Here is a 27,858-nt window from a genome sequence, read left to right as displayed (position 1 = left end):
CGGCGGACCGCATGCTATTCAAGTGTAGGTTCTCTGTCAGAATTTGGAACACTGCCAAATCTTGGATCAACACGCCAGAGACCGACACCACTGGCTGGCAGACGCTCCCCTTGATTCATGCTCTTGTAAGAACCCATGGTTCTGTGTGGTGGGCATAGGAGATGCCCGATGGCCTCACTCCTAGTGTTTGTTGTTTGGGAGTTTGTGGAATGAGCGAAATATGAGGGTGTTTAGGAACAAGTCTACGATGCCGCCAATAAACATTGCCCGCATCAAGAATGAGCGGCCTAAGAATTGGGTTTCCACAGGGGCGAAGCACTTGAGTTTACTCAAGCCACGAGAGTAGTCTTTTTCTTTGTGAGGTGTGATGGAGCTTCGTAAGAACCCTGTTAAACTCACATTTTTTACTTTATCAATGAGATGAGGGATATCTTTTGTCTCTGTTTGGAGAAAAACAATTATGTACGGTTGCATTTTGAAAATGCAGTCTGGGTCCGAATACACCAATCAGAGGTCGTCCCTTCACCGGCCGCCTGAACACGTCACCACCACAGGAGATCCAAGAGGACGGCCATGTCACTGCTGATGCCTCTCTCCTTCGACTTGTCACCGCTGATGTAAACGATTAGGCACTCAGTTCAGATGCTGTACTAGTACAAGTACTACTTATTTTCCTTGAGAAGTTCAGATGCTAATTTGGCTAATATAAGGCCTTGTACAATAAGAGATGCTTAGAAAGGTGCTTAGAAAAATAAACCGAATTTTTCTAAAGCACCGGTGCCTATTTCTATAAAAGAGACACTTAGTTAAGCGTCTATCCTGTACCAATAAGCACCGATATTTAAAAAAATTCTGATTTATTTTTTTTAAGCACCTCTCATAAGCGTCTCCCATTGTACAAGACCTAAGTGGCGTCTGATGTTGTGAAAACACTGTTACCTCGTGGAGCCGTGGAGCCGTGGAGAACCGGTGGCGAGCGACGCGAAGTGGGTCGGCTCCACGTCTCCCATCAGGAAACGAATTTAAGCCGGAGGAGACAAGTTTCCAATCCGTCCATCCTCTAATCCCGTAGCAGCCAGCGTAGCCGCCCCCACCTGCTCTCCTCCGCTCCGGGATCCATCCACCTAGGGTTCTGCGGCTGACCGGAGTCAAGGCCATGGCGCGGAAGATGCTCAAGGACGGGGAGGCGCCCCTCGTCGCCGACGACGGCGGGACCTACGACTACGACCTCTTCGTCATCGGCGCCGGCAGCGGCGGCGTCCGCGGCTCCCGCACCGCCGCGGGCTTCGGGGCCAAGGTCTGCGCCCCCCTCCGCTTGTTTCCCCTCCACCCCCAACATCCTGCGGTTTGTCAGGAAATTGGACCTGTTCAGCTGAGATTCGGTTGGTTGAAATTCTGAGGTGATTTTCTCCAGGTTGCGATCTGCGAGCTCCCGTTCCACCCCATCAGCTCCGAGTGGCTGGGAGGACACGGCGGAACGTAAGCACAATCCCGAATTACTTGCGCTCTCTGTGTTTCTGTTGCTTGAATTACGCTCTGAATCTATCTACGCGTGCTCGCTGCGTTTAGGTGCGTGATACGTGGCTGCGTCCCGAAGAAGATACTCGTCTACGGGGCGTCTTTCCGGGGGGAATTCGATGTAAGTGGCCTTATACTACTGTCTTATACGCAAGCTGACTGCTGCTGTTGTTTCAAAAACCATCCATGTTTACCTCCTGTCAAGTAGTATGCTAAAAAAATAACAGTATTCCTTCCTCGGTTGACCAAACTGCCAGACTCTTGCTGCGCAACCTCCGCCCTTAAGCTATAGTTCGTAATCTGCATTGGGATCCAATAATTCTTCTATTCTATAGCTTGTAGTCTGCATTGGAATCAATGTTCTGGTGTGCTCATTTTCATAACCCGTGTTACGAGTGCAGGACGCCAAGCAATTCGGGTGGGAGATCAATGGGGACATCAACTACAACTGGAAAAAGTTGCTGGAAAATAAGGTCAGATTCAGACACATCACCTTGGCTGAGCACATTCATCGTTCATACTGGGCACTAGTGTAGATGCCTGTGACCCAAGATCATGATTCTCTGTCCTGCAGACTCAAGAAATTGTGAGATTAAATGGAGTGTACAAGAGAATCCTTGGTGGTTCTGGTGTGACGATGATCGAAGGGGCAGGAAGTATAGTGGATGCTCATACTGTCGAAGTCACCCAGCCAGATGGTTCAAAGCAAAGGCACACAACCAAGCACATATTGATTGCAACTGGTAGCCGGGCAACTCTGGTCGACATTCCTGGAAAGGTTTGGGAAGTTCCCCTTGAGATTTTTTTTATGTTACATCTATTACTGGGTGGCGATAGTGCTAACATGTTTCCTTAGCTCCTTGGTCTTCCCCTGCCCGTGTTTCTGTGGTTTCAGAATGTTCAATTTTCGACCATGTGATTTACTCATTGTGATTGTATTCTCTTAGTGCTTCACATGCATAATTCTTTTGGTTTGGAACATGCTTAGTTAGCCATCTTCGTCTGCCTTTGGGTTATCAAGAAAAAATATATTACATTTCACTGTTTTCTGTATTCTTCTTGATCATTCTGCCCTACACCAATGGGGATATTCAATTGCAGGAGCTGGCTATTACTTCAGATGAGGCTTTAAGTTTGGAGGAGCTACCGAAACGCGCCGTTATTCTTGGTGGCGGGTATGGTTCTAGATTTATTTAGGTACCCTGTACCATACTGTTATTATTTTTATTACCAATTCTTCCTAACCAACTTTTTTTCATCTGGCGCGTCATTGCAGATATATTGCTGTTGAATTTGCTTCTATCTGGAAAGGGTTGGGTGCTGAAGTAGATCTATTTTATAGGAAAGAGCTTCCTCTAAGGTATGTAGGTTGATCTGCTGTCAGCATGGGCACTGCACAAAATTTCTGGTCCTTTACCCAAATAATATACTGCATAAATTCAGAAGAATTTTCATGTAGTTTGTGCAGTTAGAGATGTCATGTCACACTACAATGTGCCCTTAAGATGTCCATGTCACTTGTTTTCTTTAGGCACTCAGTTTAGTTTCCTAGACCATTATGTATTTGTGTGGTTTAGCATTATACTAAAAAGTGGATGGTGTGATTTTTAGCTTTTCCATTAAGTAGTGATTGACATTGTTCAAATTGCCTGGAACCTGTTATGTGCATGGATTGCATTAGGAAGTATCTAAATAGAAATAGAATTTTATTTAAACAGGAAAGATAATTGTTTAAACAGGAAAAAGATAAGATTAGAGTTAGAGCTTGGATTGATATCCTTCAAGTTATTACTTATGGTCAAGTAGTCCTCCACTCCTCCTATATAAGGGACAACATATGTACCCATAATCAGTCAAGCAATAAGAGAACAACTTACGAATCTATTATCTCCCTTATTCATCCTCCCAACCCTATGGTCTACTCTGATGTTTGGACATCTTCATGCCAGTAGTTACTACCCAGGTTGTTGCAGACTAGTAGAACCCAACCCCTTGCTCTGATTATGATTTTTTAACATGTCTGCGTAAAAAACAAATTGTGCCATTAGCATTTAGTATTCTAAATTCTTATATATTTCACGTTGCGGAGTTCTCCAGACATTAGTATCTGACAGAAAGGTGAACGTAACAATACACTGCCACTTGCAGGGGTTTTGATGATGAGATGAGAACGGTTGTGGCAAGTAACCTTGAAGGAAGGGGAATCCGATTGCATCCAGGGACAAATTTGACTGAGGTGATTTATGCTAAATTCATAAAGTTCAGTTCGCTTTCCTCGTGTTCTGGCTGCAGCTTGTCTTGATCAATTTCATTTATGTAAACCAGTTGAGTAAAACAGCCGATGGCATTAAAGTTGTGACAGATAAGGGAGATGAGCTCATTGCAGATGTTGTTCTTTTTGCCACAGGTAATTACCGTGTTTTGTATGTTTGTTTTGACACTAAGTTTATCTGTTCCAGTTAATCAATAAAGGGACAACCCGACACCTCCTGGTTACTTGTGTCTGTAGAGCAAAAAGTTATACTGTATTCTGAAACTTGGTCTGATTTGTTATATTTCAAAAAGATAACTATCCACTTATTTGTTTGTCACATATTAATCTGTTGTGGCTGGATGTGGAAGAATTGGGCACTTTTGGTTTCCTTGCTCTGTTTAGAGTGTAATATTTATTTTGCATTGAATATGCAAGTTCAGAATTATTCTTATGCCTGGTTTTTAACTTGTGCAGGTCGTGCGCCGAACTCCAATAGGCTGAACCTGGAAGCTGTTGGTGTTGAGGTTGATCAAATAGGAGCCATCAAGGTTTATCTTCTTTCTTTATTCGCCCTTTCTGTACCTCCTAGTTGATATTATATTTTTACATCGGAAATTTACTTCTCATATTTCTGTTTCTGCCCTGACAAAACCACTTGCGAACTCGGTCTGTCCATATTATGCACTAGGCATGCTATTAATTTCTGCATATTTCTATCTCTACCCTGAGAAACCCGAAACAATATTTACTTCTCATATTTCTATCTCTACCCTGAGAAACCCACCTGTAAACTTGGGTCTGCGTCCATATTCTGCACTTCAGTTATGCTATTAATTTGCATTGTGTGCTTCAGGCATTCTGAATAATACGATTTGTCAATTTTGACTTCACGTCTGTTTAGATTGATTGGCTCTGTGTCCATATTATGTACTGGATTTGCTATTAATTTCTGGATAGTATAGAATTTTGGTGCCCTGAATAATATAGTTGTTAATTTTGTCTTCATGTCTGTTTAGGTTGATGAATACTCCCGTACATCAGTTCCAAATATATGGGCTGTGGGTGATGTAACAAATCGGATTAACCTAACACCTGTTGCTCTGATGGAGGCTACTTGCTTCGCTGTAAGTGATAGCTGTTGTTTGTAATCCCTTCACAGTAACTCATTCTGGTCATTCCGCTTGTAGTCTTCTTTGTTTTTAAAATCAGCACTATTTATTCTTCCCTATCTTTTTGTTGCAGAAAACTGTGTTTGGTGGCCAGACAGTTAAGCCTGATTATAAAGATGTACCTTGTGCTGTTTTCTGGTAAGTAATTACCTTAATTAAAATTACTTAGTTTATACTTAGGTATAAACTTAGGTTTAGCAATTAGTTTCAAGCTTTTTGCTGAGAAACATGTGGTTCCGAACTTTGTTCGTGTCACTACAGTGAGAGAGTAGAATGACAGGATTGCTCCTTTTGTGTCAATGAAGCATGCTGTCATTTACCCCTAAAAACCTCTGCTAGACTATCACTAGCTTCTGTATTTTTTGAAATGTGCTACTTTATTGCACTATCATCCCCTCAGTGTTATAATGTGAGATTATGTTTTTTGTCAAATTAGCATTCCACCGCTATCTGTCGTCGGTCTCAGCGAACAAGAGGCTTTGGCGGAAGCCAATAATGATCTTCTTATTTACACATCAAGTTTCAACCCAATGAAGAACAGCATATCCAAGTAAGCATCTTATATCATGAGATTATCTGTTACACAGTAGTTTTTCTTTTCCCCTTTTGTGCTCATTAAGAGATATCCCGGTGTTTTCACTGGTTTGTGCATCACTGCACTCTATCAACATTCTGTTTGATATTAATTTCTTGTCCTCGTGGGGAAGGTTTCTGATTTTGTTTTTGTTTTATCTTGAAGACGCGTGGAGAAGTCTACCATGAAACTGGTGGTTGATGCTGAGACCGATAAGGTACTCGGTGCAGCCATGTGTGGACCAGATGCAGCTGAAATTATGCAGGTATAAGCATTTGTGGAATTCTCGTGTTCTTTTTTTAAGATGATTTTTTTCTATTACCGTTCAATGTATTCACCTGAGGTTGTAAACGACACAAATGCAGGGCATTGCTGTTGCGCTCAAGGCTGGAGCTACCAAAGCGACCTTCGACAGCACCGTAAGTCGAAAGAGATTGCCACCACATTACGACAGAGTCCCGAATCTCACTGTTTTTTCAGGTTCTAATAATAGTACCCTGCTGGCTGGCTTTGCAGGTCGGGATCCACCCTTCTGCAGCAGAAGAGTTCGTGACGATGCGGACCTTGACCAGGCGCGTGAGCCCGCCATCCAAGCCAAAGACTAACTTGTAAGAAGATCCCTGCAATGTTTTGGACTAAAATTATACCGGTGTGGCGAAGGAAACTGTGTACACGTAGATGCTTGTTTCAGTTCGTTAGCTCTGCGCTTGGCATTTGACCTGAAAGGGTGATACGGTGTATTTGATGGTAGAAATAAGTTTCTGTGGAACAGGTTTGTACAGAAATCGTGGGTATTGTCATGATTTCCAACCCAAATAAGCCCTTGAAGTTGAAATATTTTCCCATTTGGCCTGCATGTCATGCTAGTCCCTGAATATTATAGGCTGCTCATGTGCCTTCAGATTTCCATCTCCAAGTTTTGATTCTTTTCAAGGGCGACCTTAAAGTTTTATTTTGAGGGGTGGGTAAACTCCAACTTGCTGGGAGGATGCTTTCCAAAAAAGAAGTTAAGAAGTTGCTGGACTGCTTTTTGTTTTTGAGGATCAATCACAACCGATGTTGTCTCAACATAGCCGGTCTCAAGCCCGGGTAAAGGAGGAGAGTTGTGATAGGCTGGCGAGCCAACGTAAAAACTAAGCCACTCTTATGAAGATGAAACCCAAAAGATTTTGGGGCGTAACCCTCTCAGCGACGCGCTACATCGGAACCCGGGTGTGGTGGAAAATGGGCAAGGGCCGGGCCGTCACACCCAAGGTGGCGCGCTGTATCTTGATCCGGATACGGTGGCAAGTGAGCGAGGATCGGGTCGTCGCATCCTTAGTGGCGCGCTACATCGGCGCCCGGATGTAGTGGAAAATGGGCAAGGGTCTTCGCATTTGACTCGACGAGTGCGAAGGGTAAGGAAGCTAGCCGAGCCTAGGAGGATTCGCTTAGGTAGCTGGAACGTAGGGTCTCTGACAAGGAATCTTCGGGAGCTAGTTGATGCAGCGGTGAGGAGAGGTGTTGATATCCTTTGCGTCCAAGAAACCAAATGGAGAGGACAGAAGGCGAAGGAGGTGGAGGATACTGGCTTCAAGCTGTGGTACACAGGGACGGCTGCAAATAGAAATGGCGTAGGCATCTTGATCAACAAGAACCTCAAGTATGGAGTGGTAGACGTCAAGAGACGTGGGGACCGGATTATCCTGGTCAAGCTGGTAGTTGAGGACTTGTTTCTCAATGTTATCAGCGCGTATGCCCCGCAAGTAGGCCACAATGAGAACACCAAGAGGGAGTTCTGGGAAGGCCTGGAAGACATGGTTAGGAGTGTACCGATTGGTGAGAAGCTCTTCATAGGAGGAGACCTTAATGGTCATGTGGGTACATCTAACACAGGTTTTGAAGGGGCGCACGGGGGCTTTGGCTATGGCATCAGGAATCAAGAAGGAGAAGATGTCTTAAGCTTTGCTCTAGCCTACAACATGATTGTAGCTAACACCCTCTTTAGAAAGAGAGAATCACATCTGGTGACTTTTAGTAGTGGCCAACACTCTAGCCAGATTGATTTCATCCTCTCGAGAAGAGAAGATAGGCGTGCGTGCCTAGACTGTAAGGTGATACCTGGAGAGAGTGTTGTACCACAGCATAAGCTGGTGGTTGCTGACTTCCGCTTTCGGATTCGTGTCCAGCGGGATAAGCATGCCAAAATCGCTAGAACGAAGTGGTGGAAGCTCAAGGGGGAGGTAGCTCTAGCGTTCAAGGAAAGGGTCATTAAGGAGGGCCCTTGGGAGGAAGGAGGAGACACTAGTAGAAAACGGAGCTTTAGCGCCGGGTCGTAAGGGCCTTTAGTGCCGGTTCTATAACCGGCACTAAAGGGTGGGCACTAAAGGCCCCCCCCTTTAGTACCGGTTCGGCACGAACCGGCGCTAAAGTGCCACCACGTGGCGTGAGCTCGCGCCCAGGTATGGGGGACCTTTAGTACCGGTTGGTGTTACCAACCGGTACTAAAGGATTTTTTTTGAATTTTTTTTAATTTTTTTTAATTTTTTTGAATTATTTGATGATTTAGTCTCTAATCACCTCTCTTAACTGCTCAAGTGTGGATCACTCATTCCAAATCATCTAACTTCCTGACCGGTCACCCATCCCTCTCACTACTCCAGCCCGAGCACCTTAACTTTCGGGTTCTATTCTCCTTCGTTTTCGAGTCTACACTTGTTGTTTTCCTGACAATAGTAAGATGTCAATCCTATTAACCCTCGGGAGTTTAGCTTGAGCATGAAGTCACACATTTCACCACAGTTTGACCATAGTTTGACCACAGTTTGACCATAGTTTGATCAGATTTGACCAAAATTCAAAAAATTAAAATAATTATTTAGTAACACTAATATTCTTGAATAATTATGTAGTAACATTAATACTTCTTGAATAAGTAGTTTGACCAGATTTAACCAAATTTTTTTAAACAAACTGAAATTTGACCATATCTTTTTTTCCTTTTGGAATTTGAGGATTCTAAAAAAATCCAAACAGGCCATAGGCCGTCTCCATCATTTGCGGATTTTCGTGCTGAATTTTTTGATATATTATACGTTTTTTTCTGACATCGTATGCAAAAGTTATAGCCGTTTTACATTTTCCCTACACTTTTTGCAAAACATGTCCAAATTGTAGTTTTAAAATTTTCCTAACTAGTAGATGTAGTAATATAACTACCTCTCAAAGGATTTTATTTTTTGAAGTTTTTATCATTTTCTTTTGATTTTTTCAGAACTGCAATGGCGACACAGGGGGGGGGAGGGGGGGTAGAGTTTGAAAATTGCCCCATAGTGCCGGTTTGTGTCACAAACCGGTACTATAGGTCAGACCCCTTTAGTACCGGTTCATGGCGCGAACCGGTACTAAAGGTGATCGTGGGGCCCCGGCCTGACGCCAGCCTGCCACAACCCCTTTGGTACCGGTTCGTGCCACGAACCGGTACTAAAGATTCAACACGAACCGGCATTAATGCAAATCCGTTCGAACCGGCACTAATGGTACCATTAGTACCGGACCAAAATCAAACCGGCACTAATGTGCTTCACGTTTGACCCTTTTTCTACTAGTGAGATGCGAACAATGTGTGGACGAAGATGGCGACTTGCATTCGTAAGGTGGCCTCGGAGGAGCTTGGAGTGTCCAGGGGAAGGAGAAGCGAAGATAAGGATACCTGGTGGTGGAATGATGATGTCCAGAAGGCGATTAAAGAGAAGAAAGATTGCTTCAAACGCCTATACCTGGATAGGAGTGCAGACAACATAGAGAAGTACAAGATGGCGAAGAAGGCCGCAAAGCAAGCTGTTGGTGAAGTAAGGGGTCGGGCATATGAGGACCTCTACCAACGGTTAGGCACGAAGGAAGGTGAAAGGGACATCTATAAGATGGCCAAGATCCGAGAGAGGAAGACAAGGGATATTGGCCAAGTCAAATGCATCAAGGACGGAGCAGGCCAACTCTTGGTGAAGGACGAGGAGATTAAGCATAGATGGCGGGAGTACTTCGACAAGTTGTTCAATGGGGAGAATGAGAGTTCTACCATTGAACTGGACGACTTCTTTGATGAGACCAGCATGCGTTTTGTGCGGCAAATCCAGGAATCTGAGGTCAAGGAGGCTTTAAAAAGGATGAAAGGAGGCAAGGCGGTGGGCCCTGATTGTATCCCCATTGAGGTGTGGAAAGGTCTCGGGGACATAGCGATAGTATGGCTAACCAAGCTTTTCAACCTCATTTTTCGGGCAAACAAGATGCCAGAAGAATGGAGACGGAGTATATTAGTACCAATCTTCAAGAACAAGGGGGATGTTCAGAGTTGTACTAATTACCGTGGAATTAAGCTGATGAGCCATACAATGAAGCTATGGGAGAGAGTCATTGAGCACCGCTTAAGAAGAATGACAAGCGTGACCAAAAATCAGTTTGGTTTCATGCCTGGGAGGTCGACCATGGAAGCCATTTTCTTGGTATGACAACTTATGGAGAGATATAGGGAGCAAAAGAAGGACTTGCATATGGTGTTCATTGACTTGGAGAAGGCCTATGATAAGATACCGCGGAATGTCATGTGGTGGGCCTTGGAGAAACACAAAGTCCCAACAAAGTACATTACCCTCATCAAGGACATGTACGATAATGTTGTGACAAGTGTTCGAACAAGTGATGTCGACACTGATGACTTCCCGATTAAGATAGGACTGCATCAGGGGTCAGCTTTGAGCCCTTATCTTTTTGCGTTGGTGATGGATGAGGTCACAAGGGATATACAAGGAGATATCCCATGGTGTATGCTCTTTGCGGATGATGTGGTGCTAGTTGACGATAGTCGGACGGGGGTAAATAGGAAGTTAGAGTTATGGAGACAAACCTTGAAATCGAAAGGGTTTAGGCTTAGTAGAACTAAAACCGAGTACATGATGTGCGGTTTTAGCACTACTAGGTGTGAGGAGGAGGTTAGCCTTGATGGCCAGGTGGTACCTCAGAAGGACACTTTTCGGTATTTGGAGTCAATGCTGCAGGAGGATGGGGGTATTGATGAAGATGTGAACCATCGAATCAAAGCCAGATGGATGAAGTGGCGCCAAGCTTCTGGCATTCTCTGTGACAAGAGAGTGCCACAAAAGCTAAAAGGCAAGTTCGACAGGACGGCGGTTCGACCCGCAATGTTGTATGGCGCTGAGTGTTGGCCGAGTAAAAGGCGACATGTTCAACAGTTAGGTGTGGCGGAGATGCGTATGTTGAGATGGATGTGTGGACACACGAGGAAGGATCAGTCCGGAATGATGATATACGAGATAGAGTTGGGGTAGCACCAATTGAAGAGAAGCTTGTCCAACATCGTCTGAGATGGTTTGGGCATATTCAGCGCAGGCCTCCAGAATCTCCGGTGCATAGTGGACGGCTAAAGCGTGCGGAGAATGTCAAGAGAGGGCGGGGTAGACCGAATTTGACATGGGAGGAGTCCGTTAAGAGAGACCTGAAGGATTGGAGTATCACCAAAGAGCTAGCTATGAACAGGGGTGCGTGGAAGCTTGCTATCAATGTGCCAGAGCCATGAGTTGGTTGCGAGATCTTATGGGTTTCACCTCTAGTCTACCCCAACTTGTTTGGAACTAAAGGCTTTGTTGTTGTTGTTGTTAATCACAACCGATCGTTCAATACATAAGAATTCAGGAGGATTAATAAGCCAAACATGGCGGCGACAATCTAAAGAAGTGGAGGCTCAAGCTAGATCACGAGCCTCTCAATTCATAGCTCTCTTCTCATGCTTGAATTTTACAGACTCAAATTCTTCAAACTTCTTTTTGATATCCTGGATAACAGTAGCACCTGTACCCAAGTACATTTCCGCCCTTCAGGTGTGAAACAGTGGCTGCGCAATCAGTCGCCACATGAAGAATCTTTTTCAGGTACAAGTCAGAAGCTAGATCAAGGCCCTCATTGAAAGCCAGCACTTGCAAAATTTCTGGGTCAACCTGCCCCTGTACCGCAACCGCTGAAGGTCCAGGAAAAGGCCATGCTCGTCTCGACAGATCGCATCCTCTGTCTTCATTCCTTGCTACTGTTGCATCCCCCATTACTTTCATATGGCCCTGTTGTGGTTGCTTCCAAGTTCTTGCCCTTCTGCCCATATTCACTTCAGGTGCTGCCCTGACCGTTTTATTGGATATGACCCTCCCTGGTATAAGCAGCAGATCGCCTACATATCTCTCCACAAAACTGAAAGTTGACAGCGGTGACTGGAATTCTTGGCTATGACTACAAGATGACTGATGAGCCCTCTGTTGTACAGCAGGCTTATGAGATACAGTCGCTCGCATAAGAACTTGAGTACTTCAAGTGTGTGTTGACAGGAGTTTTTCGTTGCGGATCTCATTGGTACTCTTGATGTTGAAGAGAAGGCGAGAGCAAAGGACACACGTGCTCGAGTTGCTGAGGGAGCTTCTAGTGCCCACATGGTACAGAAGAAGAACTCCTAGCCCAACAAGTTCAAAAACAACAAGAACAAAACTCAGGGCAAAGGCAAGTTTGATACAAAGAACAAGCCATCACATTCTACCAACTTCAAGAAGAATTCTAATAAGAAGGGGAAGGGACTTTGCCATGTCTACGGTGATCCTAATCACTGGGCTCCAAAGTGTCCTAACCGCTTTGAGGAGTGCGAACATGAGAAGAGCGGAAAGTCCGCTAATGTTGTCATCGGTGATACTGATATGAAGGAATCAGGGTACGGTATTTTTCCTACCATCCTTTCAGTATTCCAATCCCCTGATTGGTTAATTGACACCGGTGCCAATGTACATGTTTGTGCTGACGCCTCCATGTTTTCTTCTTACCAGGCAACAGGGACTTCACCCGTGCTGATGGGAAATGGGTCACATGCCATCGTTCGAGGTGTTGGTACGGTCGATCTGAAGTTTACTTCGGGGAAGACCATGCGTCTGAAGAACGTTCATCATGTGCCGTCCATCAATAAAAATCTCGTTAGCGGTTCCTGTTTATGTCGAGATGGTTTTAAGTTGGTTTTCGAATCCAATATAGTTGTAATTTCTAAGTATGGACAATTTGTTGGAAAAGGCTATGAGAGCGGAGGCTTGTTCCGCCTGTCTTTGTCAGATATTTGCACTAAAGTTATTAATAATGTTTTCCACAACAATGAGTCTGATATTTGGCATTCACGACTTTGTCACATTAACTTTGGTTGCATGACGCGGCTAGCCAATATGAATTTAATTCTGAAAATCTCTATTGTCAAAGGCTCTAAGTGCCAAGTATGTGTGCAAGCTAAGCAACCTCGCAAGTCCCATAAGACTGCAGAGGCAAGAGACTTGGCGCCACTAGAGCTTATACATTCTGATCTTTGTGAGATGAATGGCGTGTTGACAAAAGGTGGAAAGAGATACTTCATGATGTTGATTGATGACTCCACTAGATATTGTTATGTGTATCTTCTGAAATCAAAAGATGAGGCTTTGACTTTCTTCAAAAACTATAAAGTTGAGGCAGAGAACCAACTTGATCGGAAAATTAAACGGTTTAAGTCCGACCGTGGTGGAGAGTATTTTTTCAATGAATTTGATCTATTTTGTGCGTAACATGGTATAATCCATGAGAGGACGCCTCCCTACTCACCCTAGTCAAATGGGGTAGCCGAAAGAAAGAATCGAACTCTAACTGATATGGTTAACACCATGTTAGACACTTCGGGTCTATCCAAGGAATGGTGTGGGGGGGGGGGGGCGCTAATGACTGCGTGTCATGTCTTAAACCGAGTTCCCACAAAGCATAAGACCATGACTCCATTTGAGGAATGGGAAAGGAAAATGTTGAAACTATCTTACCTACGTACTTGGGGTTGTTTGGCGAAAGTCAATATACCAATTTCCAAGAAGCACAAGCTTGGACCAAAAACCGTGGATTGTGTTCTTCTGGGCTATGCTTTTCATAGCATCGGCTATAGATTTTTGATAATAAAATCTGAGGTATCCGGCATGCATGTTGGTACGATTATGGAGTCGAATGATGCAACTTTCTTTAAGGACATATTTCCTATGAAGGATATGTCGAGTTCATCAAATCAGGAGATACCTACTCCATCTCGTGAGGAATTCACTGTAATTCCTGAACCCATCATTGCGATGGAACATGTCGAGAATCCTGTTGAGGGTGACAATGGAACTCCTGTGAGCAGTAAGAGACAGAGGACTGCAAAGTCTTTTGGTGATGATTTCATTGTGTACCTCGTGGATGACACACACATGACTATTTCATAAGCCTATGCATCTCCTGATGCTGACTACTGGAAGGAAGCTGTACGTAGCGAGATGGATTCCATCTTAGCTAACGGTACCTGGGAGATCACTGACCGTCCTTATGGGTGCAAACCTGTAGGATGTAAGTGGGTGTTCAAGAAAAAGCTTAGACCCGATGGTACGATTGAAAAGTACAAGGCACGGCTTGTGGCCAAGAGTTATACCCAGAAAGAAGGTGAAGACTTCTTTGATACTTACTCACCCGTGGCTAGACTGACCACAATTCGGGTGCTACTATCACTGGCTGCCTCACATGGTCTTCTCGTTCATCAAATGGATGTTAAGACAGTTTTCCTCAATGGAGAGTTGAAGGAGGAAATTTACATGGATCAGCCAGATGGTTTTGTAGTACCTGGTCAGGAAGGAAAGGTGTGCAAGTTATTAAAGTCTTTATATGGCCTTAAACAAGCTCCTAAAGAGTGGCATGAGAAGTTCAAAAGAACACTAACTGCTGCCGGCTTTGTAGTAAACGATGGTGACAGGTGCGTGTACTATCGCTATCGTGGGGGCGAAGGAGTTATTCTTTCTCTGTATGTCGACGACATATTGATCTTTGGAACCAAACTTGATTTAATCAAGGAGGTTAAGGATTTCTTATCTCGCTGTTTTGAGATGAAGGATCTAGGAGTAGCTGATGTTATCTTAAACATCAAGCTGTTGAGAGATGAGAATGGTGGGATCACACTGCTTCAGTCTCACTATGTGAAAAAGGTCTTGAGTCATTTTGGGTATAGCGACTACACGCCTTCTCCAACTCCATATGATGCTGGTGTGTTGCTTTGAAAGAACCGACGGATTGTTAGAGATCAACTGAGGTATTCTCAGATTATTGGCTCGCTTATGTATTTGGGGAGTGCCACGAGGCCTGACATCTCTTTTGCTGTGAGCAAGCTGAATCAGTTTGTGTCAAAACCGGGAGATGATCATTGGCATGCGCTTGAGGGAGTTATGCGCTATTTGAAAGGCACAGTGAGCTATGTGATTCACTACATCGGGTATGCAAGGGTACTGGAGGGTTATAGTGACTCAAACTGGATATCTGATGCTGATGAGATTAAGGCCACAAGTGGTTATGTTTTTAGACTTGGTGGTGGGGTTGTTTTCTGAAAGTCTTGCAAGCAGACCATCTTAACGAGGTCAACTATGGAAGCAGAACTCACAACATTAGACACTGCCACTGTTGAAGCAGAGTGGCTTCGTGAGCTCTTGATGAACTTACCTATGGTTGAAAAACCAATACCCTCTATCCTGATGAACTGTAATAATCAAACTGTGATCGTCAAGATAAACAGTTCTAAGGACAATATGAAGTCCTCAAGACATGTGAAGAGGAGACTAAAATCTGTCAGAAAATTGAGGAACTCCAGAGTTATTACGTTGGATTATATCCAAACGTCAAAAAACTTAGCAGATCCCTTCACAAAGGGTCTATCACGTAACGTGATAGATAATGCATCGATGAAGATGGGCTTGAGACCCACCGCATGAGTTGTCCATAGTGGTAACCCACTCTATGTGATCGGAGATTCCGTGAAGTAGAAGTGGGAGACAAGCTGTTGGTCAGCTGGGAGGAGAGTATCCCTATATTACCTATCCCACTCCGTGAAGATGCAATACTCTCCTGATCTGCATGGCAGGTTGATACTTATCTTAATGTGTTCCAAGTGGCTTATTTGGGTAAGCAGAGATGTTGTCATGCAGAACATCTTCCGAGGAACACACCTATATGAGTTTGACTGTTAACATCGCAGTATGTGAGAATTGTGTGTTCTCTAATAAATTCATGAAAAGGCCCTGGAGTATGACGTATACGCTCCACCCGCGGGGAAGCCTTGCGGCAGCCCAGTATCGGTCAAGAATTTGTGTGAAACTAGTCTCGCAGAAAACTTGTAGTTTAAGGCATAGTCCACTATTCAAGTTGTGATCTAGTGTAGCATAAATCTCTAAGTGGAAGTTCAACTTCACAGTCTCCACTAAGCACCGGTATATAAACAATGTTTTGGAACTAAATGATGAGATGTGCCAATGAGACTTTGTGGGGGATTGTTGAAATTTTGCTAGTAGGCCTTTGACCCAAAGCCCAACTAAAATTCTGAAATTCTCTTGGCCCATTCATGCACACATGTGAGTGGAGTGAGTGAGACTAAAGTTTAGTCTCACTCCGGAAGTTGAGAGAGAGTTGCACCTCTTTATAAGGTGAGCTCTTCTACCACTTGTATGAGCATGAGAAGAGGAGACCTACACACGCGCTCCTCCTCCTCGTTCGCCTCGTCACGACGCGCCGCGGGTTGCGGGATTGAGCCGAGCCGAAGACAGAGCTATGCACGTTGTCTATATTTTTGTTGCTCGGGAAAAATTAATGAGTCATTAGTTAATAATTAATGGACGCGTTAATTACTGAATCGTTTCCGATTCTTTTTGATCGTGACGACTTGACGTGGGTTTTAGGGTTTTCTGTTTCCGAAGACTAGTAAAATAGGCGGATTCTGGAACCCCAAGGATTCAACGGTATATGGATATGGAAAATATAAGATTTTCGATCCTAGCGTGAAAAGGCGGGGAACAGATACCCAATAGGATATAGGATCCTTGGGAGGAACTTTTGGTAATGGCTACTCCGACGACCTACCCGGCCCGCACTATATAGTCAGACAGACGTCTACCCTAGCCGCCGCCGCTTCGTATGGTTTCTCACCACCGTTCCAGATCATTGCGCTGCCAAGCAAGTCTTCTCCATCCCTCCTTTCGTCGTGCACCGGGAGAAGGGACAGCAGACCTCCGGAACCCCGCCTTTCGTGATCCTGTACGGGAGAGGGGTGATCAGGTTTTTGGGGAGTGCACTCACGCGACTGCTGGCAGCGACGACTTCGCAAACGACGACTTCTTCCCCGACCTCGGCAACCTCATCCTCGACGACGTGGGCGACAACGTCAACGCCGGCGATGCTGCACCCGCTGCACCGTATGTTATTTTATCCTTCTTGTTCGAGGTCGTGGTAAAATTCATGTTTCTAGTATGTGCCCTAGATGTGATCTGTTCATCTACTATGCTAGTTCACATAATTAGTTTAATCTCTGCTATTGCTGTCATGATCTATTTCCTATTTATTCGGATTAAAACTCGTAATAATTTGCTCATTTTCCAACACTATGAGCCCACCATATCGACCATAGCGTTAACAGTACCCTAACAAACCCTTGTTCTGCTGGATTGCCCTAATCCCTAAACCCTAACGACCATAGTGTTACCAGTACCCTGACAAACTCTTCTTCTGCTCGACTGTTTTTTTTTGAAGAAACTTTTCTGCTGGACTGCTTTTTTTAGGTGACTCTGCTGGACTGCTTGGAGGTTGTTTCTTCCAGTAGGCTCTGGGCCTTGGCCTGCAAGAAGCCTGTGCCGTACAAAGATGAGGTAGATATCAACAAACCCACACGCAGTCTCCCCTAAAAAAACACCCCCACACGCAGTCTGATAACGCGTATCTTCGAGAGGCAAATAGCCAACAGTTACCTTAGGGAGCTCCTGCAAGCGTCATTTTTTGGCCCGTAAGCGCGGAAAAAAATTATATGAGACCAGGTCTCACGGTTAGCAGGTGAGACCCGTCCTGATGGATGACACGTGACATTCACAAATCATAAAGCATCTAATCTCTCTCTCCCTTGATTTTAAGTAAGGGGTGGGGGATGCTTTGAGATTTGTGAATGCCACGTGTCATCCATCAGGATGGGTCTCGCGTGAGACCTGGTCTCATAGAATTCTTTTCCCGTAAGCGCCAGGTGTTTCGTCCGGCCATCGCCATGTTTCCCGTACTGAACGCTTGCTTTGGATATACTTTTTTTACGCGTTCTCATGTTTTTGATGTTTTTTTGGCTTTTAGGGTTTTGCCTTGTTTTTCTAGGTTTTCTCAAAAAAAATTACTTAACACAGCTGTGCTTCTTGAATAAATAAATAAAATTGTGCTTTCATGAAAAGCACAACCCATGCTTATGTGCTTCTGAGAAGCATAGCCTGTGCTTTCACGAGAAGCACATCATTGCTTCTCGAAAAGGGAAAAGCACAACTTTCACGAGAAGCACAACTTTTCCTCTGCGAGAAGCACAATTTACGCTTCCCCCCAAAAGTGAAAACATTCCGTGCTTCAGGGTTTTGGTTTTTCTCTTCTAGTTTTGTTTCGGTTTCCGTTTTTTCAGATTTTGTTTTTATGGTATTCGCTTTTTTGGTTTCAGGTTTACCTTTTGATTTTCTTTTACAGAAAAGTTTGTCAAAACTTATAAACATGAGATCTAGTTCTAAAGATCTTGACATAAGAAATTCAACAGTGAAAACAATTCAATATTTGAACACATGGTTCAAGAGATAAAATGTTTTGAATAATGAATCTGTGAAAAAAAAACTCTTTAGGTTGTGACCAGTTGTCAGTACATAAGAAAATGGGAAAGTGACTTTTGTTAGTGATAATTCTTAACTAGTAATTTTCGAATCTTCGGTGCCTTTAGTGCCACTAGTTAATGGTACGTGGCGCCTAAGAGCATCTCCAGCCGCCTTCCCGAGTGCCATCCCCAGGCGCCTTTTCTTCTGCCGGCGAGCTAAAAATGGCAAAAAAAAGGCCCAGCCATGCCCCCCAAGCCCCACCCAGACCTCAAAAAGGTGCCGGCGAACCCAGGCCACACCCAACGCGCTGGGGGGCTGCTGGGGGGGCCAGCGGAAGCAACAGCCAATCATATTCCTCCACGTATCATTTTTTCTGGCCCACTCATTCACTTTTTGCCTGGCGACTGTCTTGGGGGCACCAACGGCTGGGAAACCGTCCTCGCGTTTCATCTGGCGAAGGTGTTTTGCCCCCCAGGACGTACTATTTTTGGCCCGACGATTGTCCTAGGGGGCTCCAACGGCTGGAGATGCTCTAAGTACCATTGTGATGGAGAAGCTGGTCTTGGTGTTTTGGAAGCTTCCAGTTTGTTTTGGGAAGCTTTTGGAAGCTTCCGGATAGTTTTATTTTCCGTTTTGGTTTTCCTAATTGGTTTTTTGTGTTCGGTTTTGAGCGCTTTTTTGTTCTTTTTTCAAACCCCTGATTTTTTTATATTTTGCGATTTTTTTTTCAAATTAGTGAACTTATTAAAGGCACAGTTCTTTTTCATGTTTTTTAATACTCTCTCCATTCCAAAATATAGCGCGCCCGCGCTTTCTGAGGTCCAACTTTGACCGTAAATTTAACAACGAGACCAACTGCGGCGGGAGAAAAAATTATATAATTGAAAACTTCTTTCGAATACGAATTCACTGATATAATTTTTGCTCCCGCCGCAATCGGTCTTGGTAGTTAAATTTACGGTCAAAGTTGAAGCACGTGGATAGAGGAAGCACTACATTGTGGAATGGAGGGAGTATGATTTATAAATTCATGATATTTTTCAAACTCGTGTTTTTTCAAATTCATGAATTTTTAAAACATCGTATGAACTTTTTTCAAATTCATGAATTTTTTATTTTCATATTTTTCTCAAACTCACGATAATTTCAGATTTTATAATTTTTCTAGAAAGTCAACGGTCAACTGGCTGCTGATCAATGGGCGGCCCTTAGTTAATTGGAACTGAGCAGAAAAGGAAACCGAGCGAGCTGCTCGCCCCGTTTATCGGGCCGGCCCACGAGCAGGCGGCTCGTGGGCGCGCTCTGTGTACAACTTGGCGCAAAAGGCGCCAATTAGGAAAGGCCCTGTTTGGGAAAATAGCGTCCTCAAACGAAGTTCAGTTGAACACTCAGAAAAAAAAAAGAGTGAATGAAGCAGTTCTTAATTGTGAAAAAAATGAATGAAACAGTATAATTTCTCCCAAATGAAGGAATTCCCCAGCGCAGGGTCGCCGAGGAACCGGCTCCTCTACCGTGCCGCTGGGCACGGCAGAGTGCCGTGCCTTCTTAGGGCATGTACAATGGTTGATAAGATAGTCTTATCTTAAGTTTTGCATGTAAATTAGAGATGACAAAAAAACATGTCTACAATGGGTCATCTCTTAGCCTTATCTTCAATAATTAATTGTTCCTAAAAATATGGTGAGACAAATTGTGCTAAGAGATCATCTCTTATCTTCTCTTAAATAAAATAAGACAAGCTTTCTCTTATGATTTCTCTCTCCTCCACCTCATCATTTATCCTATGTGACACTCTTAAGATAGAACCATTGTACATGCCCTTAGTTCTTACGCACCACCAGCGTGCACATTGATATGGGCCACAAAGGCTTACCTCCTGCCCGAAAGTCTATCTTAACTAGCCCAGACGTTCAGCTGATGCATCATGCTTTCCTCCAAAAAAAAACTGATGCATCACGCGGCTGCACAGGTAGAAAGAAAAAATAACTATTTTCCTACCTATTTCCTAACCCCTAAATAAACTATTGCCCCTATAAAATACTAATTTATTATTATTGTCTCAAAATACTAATTACCTATTAATTAATATTTTTGGGAGGACCTATTAATTAATTAATATACACGAGCAACATTTAAAAAATAAAAATGAACTCATATTAGCTAACATGTTTGCCCATACATGTACTAAATTTCTACAACTAATTTTCATAAAAAATGGTTTCTTAATTTATTTTATTTTTATCAGTTTTATTGGTATATTTTTATTTTGGTGGATTCGTTTTTTTTTTCATGCTACTTGTGTAACTACATCATGTCCACCGATCGCACGCTCACAGTCACAAGTTCGTCGGCCGTGCACAACTCTATGTTCACCAATCTTTCATAGGTGCCAATAAGGGTAGTGGAATTATTTTACCCGTGAGGTTGAGTGCTGCTAAAACATGTTAGGGAGGGTCAAAAGATTATTTTAAAACATGTCTGACAAACATGACTGCCGCCGAGGGTCTCTCCTTGCTCCTCCCTTGCCGTCGTCAGGGGGTGCAGCCAGGCGAAGCCTGGTCGTCGCCTGCTGTTGTGGGGCCTCTCTTTCTTCCTCGCGTGGGCGCCGATGCTTCTCTACATCCCCGGGCTCCATGGTGGTGGTGGTGGGTACCCTCTCGGTCGTGTAGGCGGCGAGAGGTGTATCGGCGGGTGGCTCGGGCGTTTGCTCTTCTCATCGACACTGGTGACGCCCTAATCCGGACCTGTGGTGTTGGGCTCGTCACGCTTGTCCTGGAGACCTCATGGTGGCGCGGGTGGCTCGACATTGTATGGGAGCTGCCCCTCCATCTTGTATCATTCGACCATGTACTCTATTTGGGTGTTGCTTTATATATAAAGTGGGACGAAAGCCTATTTCAATACAAACATATTGGCTAAAAGAATTTTTTTAATAAATCATTGAGACAAAATAATACAAATAAAACCATTTTTATAATATGAGTTCGTTTTCATTTTGCGCATGTTGCTCATGTATATTAACTAATAGGTAATTAGTCTTTTGAGACAATAATAGTAAATTAGTATTTTGTAGGGGAAATAGTATTTTTTTAGGGGTTCAAAAATAGTTAATTAGTTTTTTAGCAACGGAAATCACCAATTGGTTTTTTTAGTTGACGGAAATTGTTTTTTTTAGAATCAAGGAAATCGTTAATTAGTTGACTTGTGCAGCCGCGTGATGCATCGGGTGAACGGCTGGGCTTGTTAAGATAGATTTTATAGCCAGGAGGGAGGCCTTTTTTTTAGAGATGGAGTGAGGCCTTTCTGGCCCATACCTAGTGCAGTTTTCCTATTTGGGCTTGTGTTCTACGCAAGGCTTTATCTTGATATGGATGGAAGCGGAGCTGAGCCAAATGGTCCTCAGTTTTTTTTTGTTTTTTTTGGAAAAGGTAATGGTCCTCAATGGTAGTAGTAGCACTGCAATGGGAAAAATACAAAGGAGAACCTGAGTATCATCGCGCCCTATACGTTAAAAAAAAGTAATTCAAAAGAAGTTCAAAAAATCCTGATACTTTTCTGGTATCAAACATGGTCAAGTATTGTAGTCCTATAAAAAGATTCGTTAGAGAGAATTTCGTTGTATTATGGGTTGAAGATTCGGCAAAAAACGCTATATTATCGTCATAAACTTGTCTTTTTATCCCTCAAGACAATAGAAATCATTCCTGTCCAAACTTTTTATACAAGTACAACACCTAATCATGCTGATTTCAAAAAAGATTTAAATTTTTTTGAATTACTAAACTTTTTGGCGCATATAGGATGCGCCGGAACCGAGAGCACAAAGTTCACGTCCCACTACAATGGTCCCTCCTATTTTCTCGCTGTCACCTCCCTGTATGTATACATGCATAAGGGCATCTTCATTGCTGGGCGCCTACGTAGACGCTTATGAATGAAAAGATAATTCTCATAAAACAGGAAATAAGCTTAGCGCTTTCTGACCCAACGGCAAGCGCTAATGAGGGGCGCTAATTAATCACAGAACTAGTAGAAAAACCAATCGCTACATGCATGGCTGTGGGAAAAAAAAGGCAAAGCGCTCGCCTCCAGCTTTTGCGTCGCTGCTAGGTTAGACGCTAGGATTTTGTAGTCTAACTGCCGATCGAACAGGATATTTATCCTAGCGCCCGGCATTGTAGATGCCCTAAAGTACAGCAAACCCTTCTCTCTGGGCACAAATTCTTACTCTGCACCCGATCGATCATTGGTGCCGCCTTCAATTCGACCTGCAATGGAGCAGAAGATTATCTCGAGCGGCGGCAGCAGCAGCATTTCACTAGTCATGCTGTATGCTGACCTCGGGTCGGATCGGCTCTCCCGGCTGCGTCCGAGGCTGGCAAACCTGGAGCGCATCAATGCCCGCCCGCCTGGCAGCCTCCGCCTCTGCCCCGGTGCATGCCGGAGCCACGCCGCCCAATCCCGCGCGTCTGCCTCACCGCCAGGGTCCATCAAATTGCCATGAGCCATGAGTGTACCATGGAAAAGAATATGGGCATCAATGCCTGCGTCTGGACGCGCACGGCACGACCATCCATCTGCCTTCGCTGCACGCACGGTCAAGTACGCAGGCAGGAGGAGTAAAACTTGACGCGGTTTCGGTGCTTGCAATGCAACCTCTGCTCATCTCTTCCATGCGTCAATAATGCAGTGCAGAGCGCGAGTAAGATCTCGCGCGGTTTCGGTGCTTGCAACCACCTCTGCTCGCCTCCTCTCATCCTCCCATCCTTAGTACTCCACTAACGACATGGGTACTCCTGTAGTAGTACTACCTATTGAATTCATTCTCCAGTTAACTCGTTCAAAAGTCCGAACCAATGAAAAAAGGATGATAACATATTTCAAAGCTACAGTACTTTGTTTGCTTCAACGCCGTGGTTGGTCGCGCGTTTGCACAGTAGTACTCTCGCTTAGTTCGTTGGCTTGTCTTGGTCCCATGCATCAATGCATGAACGAGCGTGTCTTTTTCACGCATGGTGGCGGCATTCGTCGCATCGCATTGCATGCATGCATTTATCATGATCTGACGCCCAAGTCAAACGAGCGCAACGTACGGGACACGCACACAGTGCACCACACCACACGAATCACTATTTTAAACCTTGAACTCGTAGAGCTTGTCCGAACTGAACCCTGACGTCTAAATCCCTGAAATCGGCACCCTCACCTTTTTTATCCCAGTTAATATCAACCTTGAATTTGTTTGGCGCATCGGGAAAATATCAATCCCGCCCAGGATCAAAGTCTAGTATCGCTGACGTCCATGCTCCACATGTCGTATACATCCTCAATCCCCTCCGCTGCATCTGAAATCAGCGCTGGTCCAGCCTCTGCCTCACCCACTTCCTCCTCAACTGCGCCACTGCCGGCCGCCAATGGCGCCTCGACGTTGCCGAATTAACCAGAGAGGTGCACGACGAGCGCGTACATCGCTGTACGGGCCTGCTCGACTTCGTGCTCGAGTCCTCGGTAATCACATCAGTTGGCGACTACGTGCTGCGGCGCGCCATGAACCTGGTGACCAAGGTGCTCGGGTTCTTCCTTGAGACGTGTCTGGCATGCTCTCGGCGGCGGCATGCCGGCGGAGCACGACAAGATGAGGGTGCGGTTCCATCTCACCAGGGGAGAGCTCACGAGGGACCTTGTGCACTTGTACATGCACGTGCGCGAACTGCATCTTGATTGTGAGGAACAAAGCTCGGAGCTGGTTCCGCCGTAGGACGATGACCGTGTCAGCGCATGCCACCATGGGCAATTACGCACAGCCTCAAGACGCCGAGTCGTCGCCGAGTACTCTGCGGCGAACACTATTGTGCAAAGCTGACTCGCACGATTTTGGTATTCTAGCGTATTCACGTAAGCTGACTTTGAAGCAGGTGGACATGTGGATGGATTTTCCATGAGCTAGCTAACGTACGTAATGACTTACACGCCGGCTAGCTTGATCGATCTGTACCGGCGGAACTCAGCTAGCTGCCGTTCAATGGACGCGCGAGTACGCCCGAGAGCACGGCCTCTGACTCGGCTTCGGCATCTCGGCGGGTGTCGGAGCATGCCGTGGAGTTTGCCATGGATCGCAGTGCTGGCTGTTGCAGCATCGCTCGGCGAGCTCGGCGCGATAGCCGAGGGGAAGAAGATGGATATGGCTTGCAGTGAACCTGTAATCCTGCCCGGGATTGCAGTTTTCCAGTGCGACAAACAGGTCTAGGATCGGTGTAGGTTGATTTTGACCGGGATCAGAGAGGTGAGGGTATCGATTTCAGGGATTAAAAGGTTGAGGTCCGATTCCGACCAGCTCTACGAGTTTAAGGTTTAAAACAGACTTTACTCGAATCAAAACAAGCCAAGCACGCGGGCTTGACTTCATATGGAAGTTACGCATGTCGTGTTCGTGATGAGGTTGCTGGCTATTATTGGCTCTCTCGGTCGATCCGTCCGTCCGTCCTTGGCTAGCTGGCCACTGGCTACAAAGGCCTACAGATGAGATGAGCTAGTCAACCGGCGTTAATATGGTCTCTGGGATTAGCTCAAACGCCCAATAATTTGCTAGCAGCTGGATGGTCGATCGACAAGGTACGTACACTCCAGATCGGTCGCCAGCTAATTAAGCTAGCTACAGATCGGCATCAACGTACGGCTCGACAGACAGACATACGCAACCAATGCCCTTCAAAGTTCGAACTTGAATGCATGCATGCCAATATATGGAGTATGTATATATATGACCATGCATAAGCTGGTCCGGCCCTGCCTCGCCTCCCAAGGATTGATGGATGGGAGTAGATCAGATCGGTCGATGCGTTGCGTCGAGCAACGCCATCAATGCGCGCGCTGGAACAAGACCTAGCTTAGCTAGAGCAGCGGCTACCTGCCCCGGCCGCCGGCCGGCCCAAGTTGCAAGCAAGGAAAGAAGATCGTTGGGAGCACAAGGCACAATCCCACAAGTACAAGCCAAGTGCGTGTGTGCGTGCATGCATGCACGGGCCGGAGATGGGAAAAAGGGAGGGGAGGAAAAGGCAGCGCAACCGCCGGTTGGCCGGGCGGACAGCGCCGCGAGGCCGCCCTTTTCCGGCCGCCCATGTTGCGGTTCCGCCGCCAAGCCAACGGTCCGGCATTGATCACCACCGCGCTCCTCACCAAGCAAAGGCGAGGACGGTTCGGGGATGCGCAGGGCCGGAGCGGGGGGATGTGATCGCGTCCCGGCTTTCCATTCCACGTGAGGCAAAGCACATCCGGGCGCCAACTTTTTTCGGTTTTTCAGTTGCGGAAACGCGCGACCAACCACGACGGCGCCACGCCGCTTTACGGTGGGTGCGCGGATGCTGGCCGGGGCCGGATCGATGTGCGGGCGGCCACTTGCGGTGTCCAGGCCATGGCCATCAATCCTCACCTGCAGGGACCCCGTGCATGCAGCCGTAAATGCAGCGGCCAGAATTATCCATGGAGGTATATATGGTCACGCACCGTGCGCAGGCTTGGCGGGGAATTTCAGTGTGCTCCCCAAAAACTGACTGCTTCTCTTCAGTGGTGGCCACATTTCCTTCCTTCATATACAAGCATATCAGACAATGATCCTCCTACGTGTCTGTGGCCTGCACCAGCACGAAACCGGAAGAAACATCACGCGGCAATCTCAATTTGTACGCGCGAGTTATGTCCTGCTGGAGTACAACAATTTGCATTTGCAGCTATCTCTATTCAGATTTTCATGCTACAGTGCCTGCTGGTGGGGTGCTATGGCCTGGACGAAGTTAGAGCATGGTTAATTGTATAGCCAGCTGTTGGTTATATGGTCTTGCCACATCATCCGTAGCCAACCTTATAGCCGGCAACTACAATAGTTGAATATAGATATGTATTTTTTTATGCATGGCCCACCTTCATCTCTCACACAACATGCCTAAGAGCACGTGTTGCAGTCGGCTGTTAATCAGTAGTCCGTTTTTCTTCTCTCTCCTCCAACTCATCTAAAATATAATATTTAAAGACTTACAGCCTGCCTACGTCATCCTATTATATTTGCTCTTTTAGGGGTGCAAGCACAGCATGCCCGATCGAGCTGACTCGCGCTACCAGATTGCTGCAGCGAATTGAAACGCCAACCGGCCGGTGGTATCCAGCAAAGGCAAAGGGAGATATAGCCTGCCCAAAAGCATCTGGGAACTGAAAGGGGCCTCAAACAACCTGCATTTTATCAAACTGATTGACATGAAAAAAAGGTAGTCCCTCCGACCCAAATAAGTGCCACTCTTTTTTTCTCGAAACGAAAGCATAAGTTGTGCCTCATCCATAAATTAAGGGGGATCTAGGTCGTCAGGCGAGGGGCTAGTTTTTTTTTGAAACCTAGGTCGCCGAATCTAGTCATGGGCAAGTTTTTTTTTAAACCTAGGCCGCCGAATCTAGTCGTTGGGCAAGGGGCTAGGGTTTTGATCTGGCATAAGTGACCAGTCGAATTGGAAAGGAAGGTGTCGCTACCGAAGACAAAGGTCTGGCCTGGCGTAAAGGACGCGCTAGCGCAGACTTGGTCGTCGATCTGAAACTCCATCGAATCACGGTGACAATGCAGCGGGAGCTGCATGGGCCACCAATGATGGAGTCAATTCTGGTGAATCTCATGTAAGGGGTCCCTATATGGTAGACCGGAGACTATGCTGACAACGGCATGAGGTTTTCCCCTGGTTCGGGCTCTCTCAAAGAGATAATACCCTACGTCGTGGAAGTATTTGTATTGATTTGGGTGGAGTACAAAGTACAAGTGATCTACCATGAGATTGCCTATTTCCGTCCGTTGGAGATATGCCCTAGAGGCAATGATGTATGATGATATTTCATATGTGTTTATGAATAAAGATAGTCCTTGGACATTATCAATGATGTGTATCAATAAATACATGACTTGTTTGTGGGACTATGCATTGTATGATGACTGTCCTAAAAGGTCCCTATTCGAAAGAGCTGTGTGGACGCGCAGTCGAATAGACTAGCATATGACAGGGTCGATGGCTTGGTCTCACTAGCCATGGAGCATTAGATTCTAATCGGATACTATGGACTTGGAAGGATCTCGTTGGATAGACCCAACTAAGAGATGCAACGATTTGTCATATGTGAGTCTCTCGTACAACATACGTTATATGTCCTAAGACTTGAGCTGGCGCATGCACTCGGACTGGTGACAAACCTGCTTTGGGTCGATCAAATGCTACTCCGTGACTTGGTAGTTACAAAGGTAGGTTTTGGGTCCAGACCCATGCTGCAAAACATGGCCGAGCAAGATATGATTTGCCCCTCCGATTAAGAGAGATATACGTTGGGCCCCTCGTGTGATCCAACCAAGATAAGCTTGGCCATGCGACAGGGATTATGAGATAATTCGGTTTGTGGTCGGCATCACTAGAACGAGAAAGAGGTCAGACTAGCACAAGGATGACAGACTCGTCTTGAGCCCGACAACATATATCGTGTGGCAAAGGAACATAAGTATGATATACAGGTTCGCCTAACCAACTTCATCGGACACTTGAAGTCAGCATGCTTTGCTACCTAGAGGCCGCTACCGACTAGCTGAATCGGATGTGATCTGACTCACGACCAACTGAACGAGAA

At 45.4% G+C, this 27,858-nt stretch overlaps 2 protein-coding genes across 2 annotated transcripts; both read left to right on the top strand.

Annotated features, from left to right (window-relative positions):
* The first annotated feature begins 992 nt into the window (after positions 1–992).
* LOC125515398 (glutathione-disulfide reductase) lies at positions 993–6,371 on the top strand. Its single transcript, XM_048680864.2, has 16 exons — positions 993–1,297; positions 1,415–1,479; positions 1,570–1,639; positions 1,920–1,991; positions 2,093–2,296; positions 2,620–2,693; positions 2,795–2,878; positions 3,667–3,754; positions 3,844–3,925; positions 4,247–4,320; positions 4,789–4,896; positions 5,015–5,079; positions 5,378–5,491; positions 5,681–5,780; positions 5,881–5,934; positions 6,032–6,371. The coding sequence occupies exons 1-16, from the start codon at positions 1,157–1,159 to the stop codon at positions 6,125–6,127; spliced, it is 1,491 nt and encodes a 496-aa protein (XP_048536821.1). The 5' UTR covers positions 993–1,156; the 3' UTR covers positions 6,128–6,371.
* Positions 6,372–6,645: 274 nt separating this feature from the next.
* LOC125517021 (uncharacterized) lies at positions 6,646–7,833 on the top strand (the record flags this gene model as incomplete). The annotated part of the gene is made up of 1 exon (XM_048682251.2): positions 6,646–7,833. A coding segment is annotated over one exon (1,188 nt), but the record flags the coding sequence as incomplete, so codon positions are not given.
* Between the last annotated feature and the right edge of the window lie 20,025 nt (positions 7,834–27,858).

The sequence above is a fragment of the Triticum urartu genome, chromosome 6A, assembly GCF_056163025.1.
Source record: "Triticum urartu cultivar PI428250 chromosome 6A, HENAU_Tu73, whole genome shotgun sequence".
In the NCBI taxonomy this organism is placed as follows: domain Eukaryota; kingdom Viridiplantae; phylum Streptophyta; class Magnoliopsida; order Poales; family Poaceae; genus Triticum; species Triticum urartu.
The sequence above is the reverse complement of the archived record's forward strand: the minus strand, read 5'-3'. Positions and strand labels throughout refer to the sequence as shown.